Genomic DNA, 23,237 nt, shown 5'->3' with positions numbered 1-23,237 from the left:
CCACTTCAGACATAAAGACACCTTCAGATTGAAAATAAGGGGATGGAGAACCATCTATCATGCTAATGGTCAACAAAAGAAAGCTGGAGTAGCCATACATCTATCAGACAATCTAGACTTTAAAATAAAGACTGTATCAAGAGATGTAGAAGGGCATTATATCAAATCAAGGCGTCTATCCACCAAGAAGACCTAATAATTGTAAACATTTAGGAGCCAAATGTGCAAGCACCCAAATATATAAATCAATTAATCACAAACATAAAGAAGCTCATTGATAGTAATACCATAATAGTAGGAGACTTCAACACCCCACTCACAGCAACGGACAGATCATCTAATCAAAAAATCCACAAGGAAACAATGGCTTGGAATGACACACTGGACCAGATGGACTTAACAGATCTATTCAGAACATTTCATCTTAAAGCAGCAGGATATACATTCTTCTCCAGTGCACATGGAACGTTCTCCAGAAAAGACCATACACTGGGACACAAATCAGTCCTAAGTAAGTACAAAGAGGTTGAGATCATACCGTGCAAATTTTCAGACCACAACGCTATGAAACTCAAAATCAACCACAAGAACAAATTTGGAAAGGTAACAAATACTTGGAGACTGAAGAATATCCTACTAAAGAATGAATAAGCTAACCAAGAAGTTAAAGAGGAATTCAAAAAGTATATGGGAGTCAATGAAAATGGTAACACCACAACCCAAAACCTCTGGGACTCAGCAAAGGCAGTCATAAGAGGAAAGTATATAGCAATCCAGGCCTTCCTAAAGAAGGATGAAAGATCTCATATACACAACCTAACTTTATGCCTTAAGGAGCTGGAAAAAGAATAGCAAATAAAACCCAAAACCAGCAGAAGGCAGGAAATAATAAAGATTAGAGCAGAAATTAATGCTGTCGAAGCCAAAAAAACAGTAGAACAGATCAATGAAACAAGAAGCTGGTGCTTTGAAAGAATTAACAAAATTGATAAACTACTAGCCAGTTTGATCATGAAGAAAAAGCAAAGGACCCAAATAAATAAAATCAAGAATGAAAGAGGAACGATCACAACCAACACAGCAGAGATAAGAACAATAATAAGAGAATATTATGAACAATTATATGCCGATAAAAAGGGCAATCTGGAAGAAATGGACAAATTCCTAGAAACATATACACTACCAAAACTGCAACAGGAAGAAATAGAAAATTTGAACAGACCCATAACCAGTAAGGAAAGCGAATTAGTAATCAAAAATCTGCCAAAAAAACAAGAGTCCAGGGCCAGATGGCTTTCCAGGGGAATTCTAACAAACATTTAAGGAAGAGTTAACATCTATTCTCTTGAAGCTGTTCCAAAAAATAGAAATGGAAGGTAAACTCCATTCATAGAAATGAAACTCCTTCTGTGATGCCAGCATCACCTAGATTCCAAAACCAGACAGAGACCCCACTAAAAAGGAGAACTACAGACCAATCTCCCTGATGAACATGGATGCAAAAATCCTCAACAAGATATTAGTCATCCAGATCCAACAATACATTACAAAAATTATTCACCACGACCAAGTGGGATTTATACCTGGGATGCAGGGCTGGTTCAATATCCACAAAACAATTAACATGATTCATCACATCAATAAAAGAAAGGACGAGAACCATAGGATCCTCTCAATAGATGCAGAGAAAGCATTTGACGAAATACAGCATCCTTCCTTGATAAAAACCCTCAAGAAAGCAGGGATAGAAGAGCATACCTCAAGATCATAAAAGCCATATATGAATCACCCGACACTAATATCATCCTCAATGGGGAGAAACTGAAAGCTATCCCCCCAAGGTCAGGAACAAGACAGGGATGTCCACTCTCACCACTGTCATTCAACATAGTATTGGTAGTCTTAGCCTCTGCAATCAGACAACACAAAGAAATAAAAGGCATTCCAAATCGGCCAGGAGGAGGTCAAACTTTCACTCTTCGCAGATGACATGATAGTCTATATGGACAACCCAAAAGATTCCACCAAAAAACTGCTAGAACTGATTCATGAATTCAGCAAAGTTGCAGGATATAAAATCAACGCAGAGAAATCGGTTGCATTCCTATACACCACCAATGAAGCAACAGACAGAGAAATCAAGGAATCGATCCCATTTACAGTTGCACTAAAAGCCATAAAATACCTATAAATAAATCGAACCAAAGAGGTAAAAAATCCATACACTGAAAACTGTAGAAAGCTTATGAAAGAAATGAAGAAGACACAAAAAAATGAAAGAAATATTGCATGCTCATAGATTGGAAGAACAAATATTGTTAAAATGTTGATACTATCCAAAGCAATCTACAAATTTAATGCAATCCCTATCAAAATTACACCAGCATTCTTCACAGAGATAGAACAAACAATCCTAAAATTTGTATGGAACCAGAAAAGACCCTGAAAAGCCAAAGCAATCCTGAAAAAGAAAACCAAAGTGGGAGGCATCACAATCCCAGACTTCAAGATGCATTACAAAGCTGTAATCATCCAGACAGTATGGTACTGGCACAAAAAAAGACACTCAGATGAACAGAACAGAGATCCAGAAATGGACCCCCAAATGTATGAGCAACTAATCTTTGACAAAGCAGGAAAGAATATCCAGTGGAATAAAGACAGTCACTTCAGCAAATGGTGCTGGGAAAACTGGACAGCGACATGCAGAAAAACGAACCTGGACCACTTTCTTACACCATACACAAAAATAAACTCAAAATGGATGAAAGACCTAAATGTAAGACAGGAAGCCATCACAATTCTCGAGGAGAAAGCAGGCAAAAACCTCTTTGATCTTGGCTGCAGCAACTTCTTACTCAACACGTCTCCGGAGGCAAGGGAAACAAAAGCAAAAATGAACTACTGGGAGCTCATCAAAATAAAAAGCTTCTGCACAGTGAAGGAAACAATCAGCAAAACTAAAAGGCAACCGATGGAATGGGAGAAGATATTTGCAAATGACATATCAGATAAAGGGTTAGTATCCAAAATCTATAAAGAACTTACCAAACTCAACACCCAAAAAACAAAGAATCCAGTGAAGAAATGGGCAAAAGACATAAATAGACACTTCTCCACAGAAGACATCCAGATGGCCAACCGACACATGAGAAAATGCTCCACATCACTCATCATCAGGGAAATACAAACAAAACCACAATGAGATATCACCTTACACCTGTCAGAATGGCTAACATTAACAACCCAGACAACAACAGATATTGGCAAGGATGCAGAGAAAGAGGATCTCTTTTGCACTGTTGGTGGGAATGCAAGCTGGTGTAGCCACTCTGGCAAACAGTATGGAGGTTCCTCAAAAAACTAAAATTAGAACTACCCTATGGCTCAGCAATTGCACTACTAGGCATTTATCCACGGGATACAGGTGTGCTGTTTCGAAGGGACACATGCACCCCCATGTTTATAGCAGCACAATCAAAAATAGCCAAAGTATGGAAAGTGCCCAAATGTCTATCGATGAATAAATGGATAAAAAAGATGTAGTATATATATACAATGGAGGATTACTCGGCAATCAAAAAGAGTGAAATCTTGCCATTTGCAACTACGTGGATGGAAGTGGAGGGTATTATGCTAAGTGAAATTAGAGAAAGACAAAGATCATGACTTCATTCATGTGAAGAGTTTAAGAGACAAAACAGATGAACGTAAGGGAAGGGATACAAAAATAATATAAAAACAGGAAGGAGGACAAAAGAGAGAAGACTCTTAAATATGGAGAACAAACTGAGGGTTAGGGGAGGGATTGTGGGCGGGGGGATGGGCTAAATGGGTAAGGGGCATTAAGGAATCTACTCCTGAAATCATTGTTGCACTATATGCTAACTAATTTGGATGTACATTTAAAAAAAAAAAAAAAAAAAAGAATAAAAAAAAATCAAGTTTCTTATGATTTGCCTCCATCTTTCTTTTTATCTTATTTTTCCTTCCCTTCCCCTAAATTAACTTGTTTTCTTAAATTCCACAAGTGAAATCATATATTTATCTTTCTCTGACTGACTTATTTCACTTAACATAATCCTCTAGTTCCATTCACAGTTACAAATTGCAAGATTTCATTCATTTTGATCACCAAGTAATATTCCATTGTATATATACAAGACCAAAATGTTAATTTTGAGAGGAAAGAATGAAAATAAGTTGGGACAGATTTTTTCCGATTATGAATTAAACTGGTACCTCTGTGAGAAGCTAGGCTACACGGTTTTTTATTCATTGCCCTAGTTAAATCCAAAGCCAGTATCATGAAGACCACCACTCAGGCAAAAGTGAAACATTTACTGAAATAATCAGAAGTAAAGTTCTTTAATAGTATTTATGCTTGACATTAGCCCATTCTTCACCATACACTTATGTATTTTAGGATACAAATACTGCCCGTTCAGATTTACACAAATAGATCTTGGTACACATACAGATCTGTTACATCTTCTGTTTCTGTCTTACCTGAAGTAACGTGACCACATGTTTTTGACCATCTTTGGTCCATAAAGGCATCATACCCAGCTTTAGGGCAATAAGGCCTACTCTAGAGGAACCTGGTAATTAAACACAAATCAGTGTTATTACAAACTTTTTCAACACTCGTCAACATGATACAACAGTATTTCCTACACTGTGGTTTCAATATGAGCAATAGGCAGCTAAGACACATGTTAATATATTCATAGAGTAAAATACAACTGCACCTTAGAGATGTAGGAGACTTCAACCATGGTTGGGTAAGATATTGGTCCTTAATAAATCTCTGTATAATGAACAAATATATGAGAACTATACAAAATGAAGAAAATAGGTAAACTGATAATATTCTGCTTTTTTTTTTTTAATTTTTTTTTTCAACGTTTATTTATTTTTGGGACAGAGAGAGACAGAGCATGAACGGGGGAGGGGCAGAGAGAGAGGGAGACACAGAACCAGAAACAGGCTCCAGGCTCTGAGCCATCAGCCCAGAGCCTGACGCGGGGCTCGAACTCACGGACCGCGAGATCGTGACCTGGCTGAACTCGGACGCCCAACCGACTGCGCCACCCAGGCGCCCCATATTCTGCTTTTAAAATAATGCTATTAATAGAGGGCATAAATCTATCATTACACTTTGCTTTCCTAGTATCAATTTATATCTAACCTCATTAATTGGGAAACATCTACCACTCAAATTCTAAGAACTTAGGTGGGGTTACAGGGATGACACAAGAGGTCACATTGCTAAAATATGTCAGCCTCCACCATGCCCCTTAGATTTTTTGCATAAGTTAGGAAAGTTACTCCACTAAGAACTTCTGATCACTATACAATTGAACTGACACAATAAACCCCAACCAGAGACCACACTCTCAACAAGACAGGCCTTATTCTTCTTGGTCTGGCTACACATGGGTTTAATGCTCTGCGAGCTACAAGTTGCTGATTCTGGAGTTATGCTTTGCAAACCTGGAGTGCTAGAACCCCAACTGAAAACATCACTGTGACACACTGCTGTTTAAATTACACTCCTCCAGCTTTTCTTCCCTGACTTATTTTATTTTTTTATCTGAAGGAAACAAGAAGACATATGCAGAATGATTTTCCTTTCACCTGCAAAATAGCTTCTTGAGGAAATCTTGATTACCATCAGACATTCACTCATAGTAGACCAGCATTCTAGAAATAAACTTGCAAACCAAACTACATTGAAACAGACACACTTGAGACATGAAAAATAAATTCAAGAAATTTATCATTTCGCCGCAGTCACTATGATTGTGAGTATGCCAGTCACATTAGGGAATGAGAACTTCTCAAATATAAAATAACTACCTGGCTCCCAAGGATGTAGAGGCCATGGTTCATCTTTTAAAGGACACAGTTTACTTGCTAATTGGGCTTTATTTTCCTCAGAGACCAACTGCTTAACAAATGAGACATTTTCTTCAGAAAGATGCTCATCCCACCAAGTACCACTCCTGCCATGGAGACTTCTAACCAAAAGCCAGATGTCTGCTCTGTAAAAACAAAAATTGGAAAACAAACCACAATATAAAAGGTTCCCCCATTTAACATGGGGAAGGGAGGTCACATGCGTTGGAATGTGCAGTCTGGCCCTTAGGAAAGGGTCTGGAATCTGTGCAAGTTTTTTTTTTTCCCCCTCACATTTCTTATGACAAAAATGGGATTCACACTTTTTTTTTTTTAACGTTTATTTATTTTTGAGACTGAGAGAGACAGAGCGTGAACAGGGGAGGGGCAGAGACAGAGGGAGACACAGAATCTGAAACAGGCTCCAGGCTCTGAGCTGTCATCACAGAGCCCGACGCGGGGCTCGAACTCACAGACCGTGAGATCATGACCTGAGCCGAAGTCAGACGCTTAACCGACCAAGCCACCCAGGCGCCCCAGGATTCACATAGTTACTGTCAATGATTACCCTACGGTAAAAGGTCTTCATCTTCTCCTCTGGGATAAACCAATTTCTAACAGAGCTGTCCTACAAAGGAGAAGCCACTGACCCATTTGTATATGTCCCTTAATAGTTTACATCCAGTGGAGGTGGCAGAATGTGGGATGCTGACCTTTCTCTGATAAGCTCACCTCTTCCCTGCAATGACATTGCCAAAGCTCAGAAGATACATAAAAGACATGGTCTCTGACCACTTGAACACACCAAGGAAGACTTCAGGGGATGAAAGTCGGGAAGGAGGTGTGTAATTCTTGCAGAGAGGGTCAGAAAAGGAGTAATGCTTTCTGTCGTCTATGCTCCTTTTGTAGTCAGGCGCATCCACGTTAGAGTCCCAAATTTTGCACTAATTAGTTGACTGATCTTACTTCCCCAGGCTGCCGTTTTATCTGCAAAACGTAATCATGACTACGGAATAATGATAGTATCTGTAGAAGGAATAACGACAGCAATTCTATCTCATAAGGCTACGAGAACTAAGACGCCTAACATACTCAACAAAGCATTCAGTACAGAGAAAACGCCCACTAACTGGTAGATAATATAACTGCTGTTGGTAATGCTCTCTGCCAGTCGCTGGCTCATAAACATTAAAAACAAAAAACCACCCCTTCAGTCCTTTAAACGGCGCTTCCTTGGAGTACCGCTCCTAACTCCTGTGTGCCTGAGGTTTGGAGACAGCCCCTTTCTCCTCCACCCAGGGCAGACCCCTCCGCACTGGGCCATGGCACTGCTCCGGGTCGCAGTGTTTCGCAGGGACCACACCTCCACACCCAGTCTCGAACACCCACCTGTTTCCCGAGCCCCGGGCAGCACCCAGGCCGCTCGCGCCGCAGCCCAGCACCCGGGCGCCTGCCTGAGCCAGCAGCCTCCAACCAGGCATGGAGTAGCCGGGGAGGGCTCGGCCCGCTGCTCTTCCTGTCGCCCCGCCGCTCTGCTTTCAAGACGTCCCCACGCTGCAGCCTCGAATCCACCGGAGCCCTCCGGGATCCTCCCGCTGACTTTGTACCGCTGCCCTCCCAGGTCGGAAAAGGGCCGCTGGAGCCACTTCCGGTCCGTTTCCTAAAGCGCTCCGGGCACCGAGGTCAACCCCCGGAACTAGAGTTCCGCCTGCGGATAGTCCTATTTTGGATCCCAGTTAGGGTAGGGATGGCGGGGACTAACTGATTTGTCTCTCCAGGGGTTGAAAAAAAAAAAAAAAAAAAGCGGGGGGCGGGAGGAGGGAAATAGGGAAATGTTCGGAATTTAAACTTTGCCAGAATGAAGCGAACTAGGGACAGGTTCCTTAAGAAGGCCAGGTCACTTCTAAATAATGCTCACTGCTGGGCAGCACATTGTACTAAACAGCCCTTGATACTGTTACACTGGTTTACGTTCAAAACAACTCCAAAAGGAAATTGTTATTTTTATATTCTAAATGAGGCAACAGAGACTCAGAATTTTGGTGCCGGTCCAAAATAGTACATCTGGCAGATGGACAGAGCTGGCACTGAAACAGGGCTGGCATGTGTTCACAACAGAATATGGCCAAGGTGATCATGTGTGACTTCCAGGGCTGGATTATACAGAGTATTGCTACTTCTGCGCTGTCTCCGATTGCTCCCTGTGGAGAAAGCCAGTGGTCATGTCCTGCAGACACTCAAACAGCCTTGTAGAAAGGCCTATATGAAGAGAAACCAACTTTTCAGCCAGGAGTGAGCCTCTTAGAAGTGGATCCTCTGGTCCCAGGCAACCCTTCAGATGCCTGCATGTGATGAAAGACCTCGAGCCTGAACCACCCAGCCAAGAAACTCACAGGTTCCTGACCAGAAAATTGTCAAAGGGAATAAATGATTACTCTTATTTTTAAGTTTTAGGGTGATTTGTGATGCAGCAATAAGTAGCCAACATACCTTCTGTACAAATAAACACTTGTCCTGGTTTCCAGACCCAACCCAATCATAATGTGTGTGCCTTGGGAGCTCATTCTACTTCTCCAAAAGTCTATTTCCTTATTTGCCAAATGGGTGTTTGTAGAAATTTGGGAATCAGAACTTAAAAAGTGTAGCAATTTCAAAAGCTCTTTTTATTAGTGATCTGGCTAGCCTGGCTTAAAATGTCCAGGCAGTGGTCAATTCCTGGTTACTACTTGGGATTCAGTAGGCTCGAAAGCTTTGCTTGCTCTTCCTTTCCACCAATTGCTATTGCTGTTACCCTGGACACTTTCAAACAACACTTTGGGCCTTAGAGGAAAAATTACATCTCTTAATTCTAGCCATGCTCTCTGGCTTCCCAGTTACATAAGAAAGGCTCTTCTTTGAACAAATGTGCCTTGAAGTATGCTACATATAAAAAGCCAGAGGAAAAAAGATTTTACTATCAATGCCAATAGCTAGAATTTCTTGTGCATACAGTATGTGCTCAGTGTTATGGAAATCCCTCAAAGACCACCAGGGCCACACCTTAACTCATACAAAGTTAAGTTTAATTAGCTTGCTACAGCAAGAGAGAGCATACACCAGAGGGTGTCTCCATACAAATGAGTTGGGTAGGGCTTGTTATAAGATTTTGACTTATGCTGGGAGATTTTAAGTGGGCATCAGGGAAGTTGGGACTTGTTTTGGAATGCTATCAAGAATCAAGGACATTGGGGGGTGCCTGGGTAGCTCAGTCGGTTGAGCGACTGACTTCAGCTCAGGTCACGATCTCACAGTTTGTCAGTTTGAGCCCTGCGTCGGGCTCTGTGCTGACAGCTCAGAGCCTGGAGCTTGCTTCTGATTCCGTGTCTCCCTATCTCTCTGCCTCTCCCCCACTCGTGCTCTGTCTGTCTCAGAAATAAATAAACATTAAAAAAAAATAGAAAAAAAAGAATCAAGGACATTGGGCATCTCAAAAATTTTGCTCTGGAGACAAGAAGAACAAAGTGAGACTCAGGATGATGTTGGGATGAAGGCAGAAATTACTCAGAAGAAGGAACTGTTAGTCATTTCGTGGCAGTCGTGTGGCCTTGCGTGTGATATGTTAGAAACCTTGTGTTGACGTTCCATTATAAACACTGCAGTCTGATTACTAACAATTCATTTTCACTCTTTCGGTTTATTTTCCCACTTAATCTTTATAACAACCCTGTGTGATAATAGTATAATTATCTCCATTTTACAGTCAAGGGGGAAAAAAAAACCACAGAGAGATTACATAACTTAAATACGGTCACTCAGCCAGTAAAAGGTAGAGCCAAGATTTAAATTTCAGCAGTGTGAGCACAGGGCTTATGCTCTTAGCAATTTTGTTTCCTTGGCTCTCTGTGACCAATATGTTACTTCCATTGCATAGAATCTCTCTCTGGCTAAAGCGGAAAATTGGTAAGAAAACCTATCACACACAGTGGTCTGTGAGGATTGAGGAGGTGGCTATTCACTCTAGCCTTTGCCCCTGGTGCCAACTCTCTCCTGGTCCATAATAGAGGCCTTGAGTCAATGAAACCCTTAGCAGGCACCACTGCTTAACTAGAGCTTAGCAAAGTGTGCTTTGTCTGCTGGTACATAGCACGCATCTCCTGTGTGCCAGCCGGCCTGAGGTGTCATCATATTTGATTTTGCCATGGCTGTATGCTCCTAAGTGGCAAGGACCAGGTCCAGTTCTTGAGGGAACTAGTCAGGACTCCTTTATGGCACTCGGGCACGGAGCTCAAGATGCCTATCCTTTCTGATGTCATCCTTCAGATCCACCTCTACCCCTAAGAGCACTTTTCCTGTCTGGGACTTCAGTTCCTTGTTGGAACAAAGATAACCCCCACAATCTGTTTTTAGTACTACGGTTCTATACTTCTTACTCGTCTAATTAAAATAGCTGATATAACCAATGTTCCCCTTATTGAGTAGGACATTAAGAATAGTTTCACTTCTGAACTTCTAAAGCCATGTCCAACAAAAGAGATTCACCACAGAAGGAGTAGGTTTCAAACCAATAGTTTATTGGAAATATCTTTGCTATGTGTTTCTGCCATTAGGCTCTTCAGTTAGTTCTTACAATGTTTGTGATATGTCCTATATGCTTGGATTATTGCAGAATAATTAATTTTTCATTGTTGGCTAATTTGCATTTTATATTCATTTATGCTCTCTCTTAGTTTATAACACGCCTTATATTTGAAATTAAAAATCTTTTTGAAGTGAGCTTAGACTTTTCATTCAATTAATCGTGGCTTTCTTCCCTTTTTTCTAAAAGTTGTGAGAATTTAGCATGTTCTAAAATCAACAGAGATCTTATGAAGGTGATTTGAGTATAGGACAGGGCAGTAGATGAAATGAACTTTAAGAAACCTTGAACTTTGAGACTCCATTGCTGGCTGCATAGAAAGCATAAAAGACCATGCTGCAAAATCCACAGATGCTCATTCAGTAAGATGATGAATTCTGCTTCAGTGTCCTCCAGTAAGACCAAATCACAGTTTTCACTTTCAATATAAAGCTTTTGAAAACATGATTTTATTTATAAATTCTTAAGTCAGCTCACAGACTTTAGGGGTCCAAGAGATGACCTGACTGAAAAGCCTAAAAAAAGAGAAGAAGACAGAGGAGGAGGAGGAGGAGGAGGAGGAGGAAGAGGAGGAGGAGGAGGAAATGTAGGGGAGGAGGAGAAGGAGGAGATGGAGAAAGGGGAAGAGTGTGGCCATGTAGTGATGTGGGTTTAAAGTTTCTCAGAGTCCTGTCCCCCCTATGTTGCATTCAGAATGGTTCTGAACCTCAATGTAATTAAGCCCATCTACATTTCTCTAAAATTCTTTGATGACTGAACAGAAGTGTTAGTTATCTCCAATGGGGCATCACATCCCAGGGGACCAAATGCTTTAAACCAAAGGCAGGCCCTTCTCCCCGGTCTTTATTCTGATGCCAGTGAAGTTCTGATGGCTAGAGTGTGACTCTAGACCAGTGAATATTCTTGTCACCTGGAACCACGGTCAGGGTGTCCCCTCTGAGCCCAGAAGATACAGAGTCTCGAGAAATTCATAGGGGCTGAGTTCATTTGGGATTTTTGATCATTCTTGGAAGGGATCCCAGAAGAATGAGGAACAACCAACACGTCACTCTTGCTGAGTGGCAGCACGGCTCTAAGGGCTTTACGTATGTTAAGTAGCTCCTTGCTTATCATTGTAGCTACTATTATTTTCATCCTCATTTGCAGATGTGGAAATCGAGCCACAGAGAAAACAAGCAGCTCATTCAAGGTCAGAAACCTTAAGTTTGCTAAGTAAGTGGCAGATTCGGGAGTTGAGCCCATGCAAGGTGACTCCAGAGTCCAAGTGCCTAACTGCTCTGTGGTACTGCCTCTCTCCCAAGAAGAAAAAGTCACATGACACGCTACTGGAACACTGAACTTGGCTTTCAGAGGTTGCCCTGGACAAACAAAGACTGGGGATTGTCGTGTTCAGTCTGCATCTTTAGAGACGTGATCAGCCTGGATCAGAATCAGTCGGGCTCAAGAGAGAGCAATGAGGTCAATAGCTTGAGATGCTCACTCACTTATCCCTCGTATAACCTTCTTGTCGGGAAAGAAACGGGAGGCTCTGTGATGTCCTGCATCAGTGCCTTTCAAAACTAAAGGTACTTAGACATTACCTGGGGGATCTTGATAAAATACAGAGGCTGATTTTGTAGGTCTGAGGTGGAGCCTGAGAGTCTGTCTTTCTACCAAGCCCGTGAGGTCATGTAGGTGCTGGTGAGCAGACCAACTTCGAGTAGCAGCATTGCAGAAAGAATTCTGAACTTGGGATCCAAACTAAAATGACACTAAGTCACTTTACCTCTCTGTCCATCTGTGAGATGGCAGAGGAGCAGGGTTTTTTCAGCTGAGGTTCCTTCCAGGCTTTTTAAGTCAACTTCTTTGTAGAAGACAGAATAATGGTTCCCGAAGTTATCCACATCCGAATCCCTGGAAGCTGTGAATGTGTTCTGTTACATGGCAAAAAGGACTTTGCAGATGTGATTAGGTTGAGGGTCTCAAGATGTAGAAACGATCCTGGGTTATCTGGGTGGGCCTTAAACGTAATCACAGGAGTCTCTCAATTTGGGGAATCTTCCTGGCTGCAAGAATAGAAAAAAAAAAAAGTAAGACAGATGCAAGGTGGAAAGGATACAGCCCGCCTCTGCTGGCTTGGAGGATAGAGCAAGGAATCCACAAGTCAAGGAATGTGAGTGGCCTATAGAAGACAGAAAAGGCAAAGAGTGGGTTCTCTCATCCGCAAAAGAATGCAGCCTTGCCGACATCTTCAGATTAGCTTGCTAAGACTTGTGTTGGACTTCTGACCTCTAACACTGTAAGATGATAAATTGGTGTCATTTTATGCCACTCAGTTACTAAGTGGTAATTTGTTATGGCAGCAATAGAAAACTAATATAAACATTTACGCCCAAAGTCCTAAATGCTGATAACTCATGGAATAAACAGACCTTGATTTTGGACCATTTTGAGATGTGACAAAAAGGCAAAAATCACTGTTGTATTTTCAAGTTTGCTTTTGAGTCTGAGAAGGATAATTCTTGGTAAGAAGGGTTGTATCCATTGCCAACTGCGTTATTTTGTACATATGTATGTCAGAAATATTTATTGACCATCGACTATGAAATACATAGTGCTTGGCACATAGTAAGTACTCAGCAAATACTGGTTGAATAATCAAATGAATTTGAATCACACTGCACTAAATGCAGGGGGGTAATAAAATGATAATGATGATACTTGCTCTTTATGGAGCATTTTCTATGCCAAGTGCTGGGCTCAGAATACATTCCATCAAGATTGCTCCTCACAATGGTAGGTATGGTCACCATTTTACAGAGGTGATTATATATAAGATTCCTCAGAGTGTAAGTAACTTGGCCAATTAGCGAATAAGTAGCCCAGCTGGAATTCAAAATGTAGGTATGTTTGACTCCAAAATCCCCAGACGCTCTATGGCTTCTGCTTCAAACATGCAAGATGAAATACCCTGAGTCCTTGAGGAACTTACAGTAAAGCAGGCAAGACAGAGGAGGTAAAGAGTCAAGGTGGTAAGTGCCAGAGTAAAGGTGTATGTTCAAAGTGTCCACGCGGGTTACTCATAGAGAAGGTAACATCTGAATTACTCCTTGAGAGGAGAGTAAGAGTGCTCAGGGGCAGAGTAGTGAAAGGACATTCTAAGTTAAAGGCAACATGGCTCCAGCTGCTATTCTGGGTAAGAAGCCACTTAAAACTTTTTGGCGTAGAGCAACCACCACATTATTATTTGTGTGGCTTCTGTTGGTTAGGAATTCAGAAAGAGCACGGGGAGAACGGCTTGTTTCTGCTTCATGATGTCTGGGAGCTCAGCTGGGATGACTCAAAGACTGGAGGTGATGTTAGCTGTGGGGCTGAAATAATTTGAAGGCTCATTCATTCCATGTCTGGTGCTAGATGCTGCCACCAGTCAGGACCTCAGCTAGGCTGTTCTCTGGAACATGTATATATGGTCTCTCCGTGGGACTGCGTGGGCTTCCTCATGGTGGCTGCGTTCCAAGAACAAGCATCTCAAGAGAACCTGATGTAAGCTTTGTCACCTTTTGTGACCTATCTTCATAAATTACGTGCTATTCACTTCAGGTACGAGTTGGCCCAGATTCAAGGGGGAAAGAACATAAACCCACCCCTGGGTATGAACATGGCAAAACCACCTTGTTAGAAGAGCAGGTGAGATGGGAAACATTGTTACAGCCATCTTCAGAAAATAGAATCTGGCACAAACACCACGTGTATTTCCATGTGAAAGAAAAAGAATTGCACCTAGGTAGTTGCAGGAATTGAGAAGTTGCTGACAGATTTACCGTGATAGATTGACCCTGTAAAAAAGTTCCAGATTATGCCCGGCTGGTTTACAGGAAAGGAACTAAATTTTATTCCAGATTTTCTTCTGCTTCCTAGTACAGCTTCTGGGTAGGCGTCTAGTATATCCTCTACTCAGAGAGGCAAAGGCCAGGCCTGAAGGATGTGCCAAAGAGGACTTGAATATCACTGGCACCAACGACACTCTCTGGAACAGAAGGGGAGACTGACCGGCAACAGGGTGAGCCGGTGACCCTGAGGGCCCTTCCAACTGTGCCTGTGCCCCCTAGTGGCGAGGACTGGGTAGTGACGTGCGTCCAGCAGGAGGAGTAGCCGCAAACCGCAAGGGGCAGGGAGGGCACTGCTGGACTGCTCAGGAGTCAGGAAGGGACTGTGGCTCCTCTCTCTCCTGTATTTAGACTCCAGCCAGGCCTAGCAGGGTCGTCATGGCAACTCTCCTGTTTGCGCGGCTGAGCTGAGACAGGATTCCCTTAGTAACCGAGGAGCCCGGGAGATGATGCTTAAAATAATCTTTTATGCCCAGGCAGAAATGCCTTTGCAGTTTTATTAGCCACGAAGCATCATGGGGCATGGCTTTCACTCCCACTTTATTTCAAAATGGAACAAAATGGCTTTTTAAAGCAGGAATTTCCAACCAAGGGCCAAATGCTGTCTTCACTCTGTGAAGCACACATCCCGCTGCAACCAATGAGCGTCACCGCCAACTTTCTGAGAGGAAATGCTGGTCATTATTATATAAATTACCTTCAAATAGACCCAGTGATCTCTGGCTGAAATCACTGGGCTTCATCTAATCTCTTTTCTGTTTCCTCCTGCAGCCTCACCCAGTCTCTCAGTAGGGTAAACAGTTATGCTTGGCCAGACTTTAACGCTCAGGTCATTTAGCCTGACAGTCCTTGCCTCCGACCCCCTCTCAGCTCATACCGCCTCTCCAATTTTCCCTCATCTGCAAGGTCCGCCCAGGGCCTGCCTCCTTCATGACAATCACCTCATAATGGTAGCCCTGGCTGTGAATTCCTGTCCTGTCTTAGCACCTACCCTATGCACACATGTTCTCACACCGTATTATTGTCTTTGTTATAAGTAGGGAGAAGCCTCAAGTTTATAAACCAGGTATTCTCAACATGACTGCAAACTCTTTAAAGGCAGGGTAATATATATTCCCTCAGCTCTCCCAGAAATGCTGCATTTAAACTAAGAGCTCCAGAGATAGTTGGAAATTTTAGTGGTGATAGTTGCAAAACTTTATGAATATACCAAAGACAACTGAAGTGTACACTTTGTTGTTTTTTTTAAGTTTATGTTTATTTATTTTGAGAGAGAGATAGCCAGCAAGCGAGAGAGACAGAGAGAGGGAGAGACACAGAATCCCAAGCAGGCTCCGTGCAGAATCAACGCGGCGTCCAATGAGGGGCTTGAACCCACAAATGCGAGACCATGACCTGAAATGAAATCAGGAATCAGACACTTAACTGAGCCACCCAGGTGCCCTTGAAGTGCACGCTTTGAAAGGGAGAATTCTGTTCTGTGAATTATACCTCATTAACAAGAAAATTGAACATATATGGAAATCGGATGTGAAATACTGACATTACCACAGCAACCAGGGTACAGGCAACCCCGGAGCCATAGCCGGGATGAAAGGGCCTGAACTTGAGCCACCAAATGTCTAACAGAAGGGAAAGGGCTCTGCCTTGCCCACGAACATGCTCCTTCTGCCTCCTCTTTCACCCACAGGAAGAGAAGCAGAGGACTTGATACACCCATGTAATGGCTAGCAATAGTCTTTTTTTAGAAGTGGATTCAGATCAGTGCTAGTGTTTCCATGCACCCGGGTGAATCACTTAGTATCTCTGAGCTTCCTCATCTGTAAAATATGATAAAAAAAAATGTCCTTCCCCAGGCAATAGTACAGCTTAAATGAAATGATGCACACGATGTACTTAACGCAGTCCTTGGCACATAGTAAGAACTAAACAAGTGCTGACTACTCCTATTATTAAAAATATAATTATATTCACCTTCTGTTAGATATTACAATAATTACAAAAAACCTTGATTCGTCCTTTTTTGACTTTCCCATTGGTATTTTCTACATGGACAATCTCATCATGACACAATCATGCCAGGTCCCTAACAAGAGGTTAGGGGATCTCTTCATCGTTCTTTGGCCTCAAGTTCCTTTATCTCTGTGCGTGCTGATCTCCTCTCATCGTTAATAATGGTAGCACTGTTCCTGCCCGAGACAACACGGGCAGGAACAGTGTTACCATTATTAAAAAACACCATGTCATCATCGGATACACACCACAGTCAGGGAATCAGGGCTCCTTTCTGGACCAGCTGTGCGCGTCAAACCCACTTCTCTCTCTGCCTTCCATATCCTTCCATCCCTTTCTGTCTCCTTGGAATTTGCAATCCCCAGCCCAGGAGCAAGGCAGAGAATGCCAGGCGTGGGTCTGCAAACTTTGCCTTAAAGGAAAACAGTCTCCTTCAAGGGAGTCAGTCATGACGGGAACAGTCATTTGTTTGAGAGAACGTGTCCTTCAGAAATGAAACTGCTGTTATACCATAAAAGTAGTAATACACTAATGAACATGCTCATAAAACATTTCTTTTTAAGGACATTCATATAGTGTCTGGTGTGATGCTAAATGTTTTGCAAATATTATTTCATTCAATCCTCAGAATAATCTATGAGGAAAGCACTGTGGCCAGAGAGATTAGGTAAATTGTCCAAGACCACACAACTAGTAAATAAACATCCCTAGTAAAGCTATGCATACTTAGCTCAGTCTGGTTTTGAACCCAGGTCTCCTAATTCTCATTCTGTATTTTTTTTTTCTTTTCTTTCTTTCTTCTCTTTTCTTTCTTTTTTTCTTTTTTTTTTTTGAAAGAGAGAGAGTGCAAGCAGGATAGGGGTAGAGAGAGAGGGAGACACAGAATCTGAAGCAGGTTCCAGACTCTGAGCTATCAGCACAGAGCCCATCATGGGGCTCAAACTCACAAATGGTGAGATCATGACCTGAGCCAAAATCAGACGCTTAACTGACGGAGCCACCCAGGGGCCCGCCTTTTTTTTTTTTTTTTTTCCACTCTACGTGATGCTGGGCCTTTGATTTGCTGTTTTGGATGAGTGAAAGAAGTTATTTGTAAAATGTCTCCTTGCTTAAGTTGTGGCCAGCAGGAGGGGGAAAAAGTGATCTTTAAAGTGAAATATCAACAGATTGGAAGTGTCTAATGTAAAATGTCATTCTGAGTGTGCAAGTCCTTCTGCAAAAGGGAGTTTGGGACTTGGTCAGGCAACCAAATAGAATATATTAGAAATTGATTCCTGGGGAAGTTGAATTTGTCACCTAAACCTGGCGCTTTTTCTCATGGGCTCAGGGGAAGGTCCTAGCACTGGGCAGTGGGGAGGCCTCAAGCAGGAGAAACGTTGCTGGTCATAATGAATGCTTTCTTGCACTCAAAAGTCAGTGGCCTTTCCTGAGGAGAACAAAGAAGCCAGTTCATAGGACAAGGAGTCATTCTCCTTCTAACTTCCCTCAGTTTTCCTCCTACCTCAAACTTCCAGCAAATTTGGAGAACACCGTAACTGCCACTTCCCTCCTGCTTCCAAGAACGTGAGAGAGATTTGACCTTAATCTCTCCATTGTTCCATGCTTATAAATCTGAGTGATCTTAATCCAAGTCCTGAAGTGAAAAGTGCAGTGGGTCATCATATAATGAACGTCAAAGGGAAATAGTAAGAAGTGGTAGAATATGGACTACCAGGAAGGAGCACAGTGGGTTTCCCAGAGGAGAGGGGACGCTATAATCACCTGTCCTTTTGCCCTTTCCCTGCAGTGGCAACTCAAATGATTTTATCCGGTCTAGGAACAAATTACCTGTATCTCCTCTGTTTCTTTTCCATCTCACATAAGAAGGGAAGTAGAGGCTGGTTGGATGGGCAATGTGTTTGTTTCACTCAACGAATATCCAAGTACCTTCTATGTCCCAAATCTTATGTGCCATCTGCTGTCTGTGTGCTAGATCCTACAGGGAAATTGTAGATGAACCTGTTCTCCAAGGTCCTAAGGCAGAATATGTAGAGTAAAATAGTAATAGGTAGGCCATATATTAATTCAGAGACTTCTCATCCCTACAAGAGTTCAGCAACCAGAAAGAAGTCTGGGAATTGGGTTCTGTTTGTGGCTGGTAGGAATGGAGAAGAATGGCCGTGCAGCACTGTTTCCCCACCCCCTGCTGCCCGCTTCCAGCCCCAGCCATCTTTCCTTTCTGCCCAAGGTCAAGCTACACCAACCAGAAATCTTTGGTTGCAAGCAACAGAAATCCAACTTCGACTGGATTAAGTGATAAGGGAATTTATGGGCTTTGGTGGCTAAGAATTCCAGTGATGAAGCTGCATCCGGAGGCTGATGGAGGAGGTCATCAGGCAGCCATCTTCCTCTTTTTCTTATTTTACCACTTAGTTCTGCTTTCTTCTGTCTTGGCCTCATTCCCATGAGGTGGCAGGATGGCCTCTTGCCCATGAAGATTCATGTCCTCCCGGTGTAGCCACAGCAAAGAAAACTTACCCTCTCCTGAGAGCTCCAGCAAGTCTGGGGTTTGGATTAACATGTTTATCTGTGAGCCAGTCACTATGATGAGGGCCATTAAATGCTGCAGTGTTTTGTATTTTTTTTAGCCTACCTTAATTATTTTTTTTCACCATGCTTTTGTCTTCTGGGCTACACAGCTTACCTGGTATACTATAAATAATGACTAAGAGTCCACTTCCTGTGTGCCATCCATTGAGCCTGACATTTTGTAATTTTTGTTTTCAAAAAATTTTTAAGTTTATTTATTTAATTTGAGAGAGACAGAGAGAATGCAAGGGGGGAGGGGAAGAGAGACAGAGAGGGAGAGAGAATCCCAAGCAGGCTCCACTCTGTCAACACAGAGCCCTACAAGGGGCTCGAACTCATGAAACCGAGAGGTCATGACCTGAGCCAAAAGCAAGACTCGAACGCTCAACTGACTGAGCCACCTAGGAGCCCTGAGCCTGACTGTTTAAAGATATCTCCTTAAGTCTTCACAAGAACTCTAAGAGACAGATGATATTGTTTCCATTTTACAGGTGAGGAATCTGAGCCTCAGAGAGGGTAACTCAATTTATATTCTCTGGGAAACATATTTCTGCCTGACACCAAAACTCTTGCTCATAACCATCATGATTCTGCCTTCTTCAGGAGGGTCAGGCCAGCTTGTTAACTATCCTTGCTAGAATGGATAAATGCACATCGTAGGGTGAAGTGCGATCTGCAGAATGGCAGCTCAGCTAAGCTTGTTCTGATCCTGAGGATATTAAATAAAGAGACCGAGACAGAATGTGGTGGTAATTTCTGGGTCGTGGCTATATTTAATGATATTTTTAGCCACTTTCAATTCATTTGATTCCTGTTAAACTCTAAATGAATTAGTTTAGATTATGAAATTATTTTCTCAGCCTAATCCAGTCTCTCCGGGTGTACGTATTTTTAATATCCCACACTCCAGTCCACCTGGGTTTGACATTTGGTGCTCTGATTGCTTTCCGTGATGCAAGGATTTCAATCCCAGTGGATCCCAGCTTGTTGCTAAGGATTTACCTTTGGGCTGCTAATGAATGCAGGAGGTCCTTTCTAGCATTTTTATGTTACTTGGAAAAATCACTTAATATGTGAGAGAGAAGAAAAGATCTCCCTTTTGAAACATAATGTACCTTTTAATCATCTGTGAAAGAAATTCCTTTCTTAGAAATCTCACCCCGGCCATCAGGATGGGAGAAAAATGGGGGAAGTCGTGTCTGTTCATTTTGGAGTGAGCCTGCCAACCTTGGGTTCTGCTTTCAGTTTTACAAAAGTGAAAGTTAATGAATATACGCACATGTGCATACATATGTGTACGCACACGTGTGCATAAAGGGAAAGGGCACTCCATATACTATAAGACCCCAGTGCATGTTTGGATCTATTTTTTTTTCTTTCAGAAATTCTTGAGCAAGACTAGAGAAATTATTCATACTGCCAGAACCTGAAGCTGTATTTACTTTCCAGGGAAAAGTATTTTTGTGTTCTGTCAACAAGGCCGCAGTTTTAGGATCCTCTCATGCTCCCAGGAATCCGAAACACACATGGGGTGGAAAGGCAGCCTGGTGCTCCTTTGTGATTCCACGCCGGGCTTTTAAAATAGAAACCACTGTAAGTTTAATCAAATAGGAAATGCATACAAAACCCCAGTGTTCTTGGGTAAACTTCAGAATTATTTTACTCACCCTGAAGATCCGAAAAGGTCAGGGTCCCAAGCATAGTTACGAATCCCAACATTTCTTTGTGGTGCTCTGAATAACTGCACACAGTGGAAGAACCTTTAAAGCCACAATATGAAGAAGGCTTAGATGTATTTTGTCACCAAAGAAGAAAGGAGAATGGGATTGTGGGGTTAAACGTGTGATATTTTGGGGGAATATGAAGACTTCTGTAAATATTTAATGAAGTGTTTCTTTTCCTCCTATGGGTTGTTAAATTAATGATGCATTTTATAATCCGTGAGTTCTCAGCACAAACAAGGCATCCGGTTTTAAGTGTGTCTTCTTCGCATTAAAATTTCTTTTGTTTGGTTCCAGTATGCAGGAAAATTTCCGTTAAGTACTGCTGTGTGTTCTCGGCTGGAGTTCACGGGGTTCAGCAAAAGAACTGTGGCTGTGGTGGTGGGTGTGGGGAGTGGGTGGTGAAGTATGATTTAAAGAAAAACTCAGCAGCCCAGAAATGTGTTAATGAGATATTAGTGGCAGGAGGTGATTAGCAAAAGAACCTGAAGCCAGGTCCAAGGTGAGAAAGGAGGCTGGGTTTGGGAGGGGCACCTGATGAGCCACTGGATTGCCTGCTAATCAAATCAGCTGGGCTATTAGAACATGTTTTGTTTTGTTTTTTAAATGTTTACTTATTTTTGAGAGACAGAGACAGAGTGCAAGGGGGGAGGGGCAGAGAGAGAGAGAGAGAGAGAGAGAGACAGAATCCAAAGCAGGCTCCAGGCTCTGAGCTGTCAGCACAGAGCCCCATGCGGGGCTCGAACCCACGAACTGTGAGATCATGACCTGAGCTGAAGTTAGACGCTTAACTGACTGAGCACTCAGGCGCTCCTTGTTTTATTTTAAATTGAGGCGAAATTAAAATGGCTAATTTTCTGTTATATATGTTATATACGTTATGTTAAGTGACAATTCAGTGACAGTCTGCACTCACAATGTTGTGCACCATCATCTCTACCAATCACTCTATTCTATTGGGTTTTTTAATGAAAGGCTGGAGAAGTTTGGGAGATCTCTGGATTATGTAATTGCTTTACGTAAGCCTTAAGGCACTGACTACATTCTCTTGTGTTGTAAGTTTGTTGTCCTTAATGGTATTTGCCTGAAAATCTTTGAGTTAAACTGAGAATTTCTGTGTAATGGAAGTTGATGCACCAGAATCTGACATGTGCTCAGCAGGTGCATTTCTCAGAGGACCGCAGGGAGGTTCTATCACACACCTTATTCCCTCCCATCAGAAGGCACCCCTCCTTTCCTGATTTATTCCTGCATGTTCTAATCGTGAATCAATTGCCAATAATAGGACACAAGAGTGAAAAAGGTGGGTAAGACAGGGCTCTGCTCTGTGGGAGAGACTTAGTTCTAGTTGGAGAGAGATGTTCTGATGGAGGCACGTACAGGTGAAAGGAGAGGACTATCAGGAAGAACACTTGGCCAAGTCCAGGGGCTTCTGAAGCCAGATGGCACCTGAGCTGAGACTTCAAAGATGAGTAGAAGTCAACTGAGTGAAGGTGGCATGGGAAGCTTCCATAAACACAATGTGAAGAGGTCATTAGCTAACAGTGGGATGGCTAGAGGTGGACAAAAAGTAAAGACCGCTAGGCCACCCCCAACTGACAGCCAGTAAGCCAGTGGGATGATGGAACTCAGATGCACGTTGTGTTCATAGATGGGAAAATGGAGACTCGGAGACATTATCCAACTCTCGAGTAGCAAAGATTGGATTTGGATCCACTTACCCTGGCTTGAAAACCTCTCCTGGCTTGGAGAGGTATCTCCACTCAACCATGCTCAGGAGGAGGGCACAGAGTCTAGACATATTTAGAAAGTAGAATTTTTTAGGTCCTGTTTGAAGGTCTATTTCACATGTGGGGCAAAGCAGAGGATGACGATGCAAATGGCTGGCAGGCTTTCTGTTTCTTCTTGCCTGTGTCCCTACCTGTCTCCCTCTACTCTTCTACTCTCAGTACTTAAGAACATCTTCATGAGGAAGTCCTTAAATATCATATGTCTTAAATGCTAAGGCATGTAAAATATGTACAATAAGATTCCAAAGTCCCAGAATCCGAGGGCAGCTCTAGGTTGTGAGCAGAACAGACACCACGTGTTTTACCTCCTGCTTCTTTCAAGCCTCACCCCCGCCCACCCCCGTCCCACTCCTCATCCTCACCTTCAAGCCTAGTGCAGGATTGGTATTTAGCAAGTGCTGGAAAGACTGAAAAAGGGAGGTATTCAAACAGATTTAGAATGAGCTCTCCTGGGCAGAGATTTGGAGTCAGCAGGTATTTTTACCACCACTCCTTGACCTCGTCTATATCCTCCTTCTGTTTCTGTGGGCAGCCCTTTTACAGTTCTTGAACACACCACATTTCCTTTTAGAATCGTCTGGCAATATCCTGCATTCCCTTTGTGGCAGGCAGAATGGCCTGTGAAACATCCAACCCCGAATCCCTAGAACCTACGAACATGTTATATTTCATGACACCAGGGACTTTGCAGATGTAACTAAAGTTACAGATCTCAGGATAGTGGATCCTGGGTTACCTGGGTGGTGCAGTCTCATCACATGAA

At 42.6% G+C, this 23,237-nt stretch overlaps 1 protein-coding gene across 2 annotated transcripts in view; it reads right to left on the bottom strand.

Moving 5' to 3' along the window:
• MRPL3 (mitochondrial ribosomal protein L3) overlaps positions 1–7,560 on the bottom strand; it is a 63,953-nt gene extending 56,393 nt beyond the window's left edge. The window contains exons 1-3 of one of the 2 annotated variants that reach the window (XM_043595406.1): positions 7,291–7,560; positions 5,863–6,047; positions 4,510–4,601 (exon numbers count right to left, since the gene is read on the bottom strand). In XM_043595406.1, the coding sequence (XP_043451341.1) occupies positions 4,510–4,601; positions 5,863–6,047; positions 7,291–7,382 (369 nt within the window). In that variant the 5' untranslated portion in view covers positions 7,383–7,560. The remainder of the gene's footprint in view (positions 1–4,509; positions 4,602–5,862; positions 6,048–7,290) is intronic. The other variant, XM_043595407.1, reaches the window with a different exon arrangement.
• Between the last annotated feature and the right edge of the window lie 15,677 nt (positions 7,561–23,237).

Source organism: Prionailurus bengalensis, chromosome C2 (genome assembly GCF_016509475.1).
Source record: "Prionailurus bengalensis isolate Pbe53 chromosome C2, Fcat_Pben_1.1_paternal_pri, whole genome shotgun sequence".
Classification (NCBI taxonomy): Eukaryota; Metazoa; Chordata; class Mammalia; order Carnivora; family Felidae; genus Prionailurus; species Prionailurus bengalensis.
This window is presented reverse-complemented; position numbering and strand designations above follow the sequence as displayed.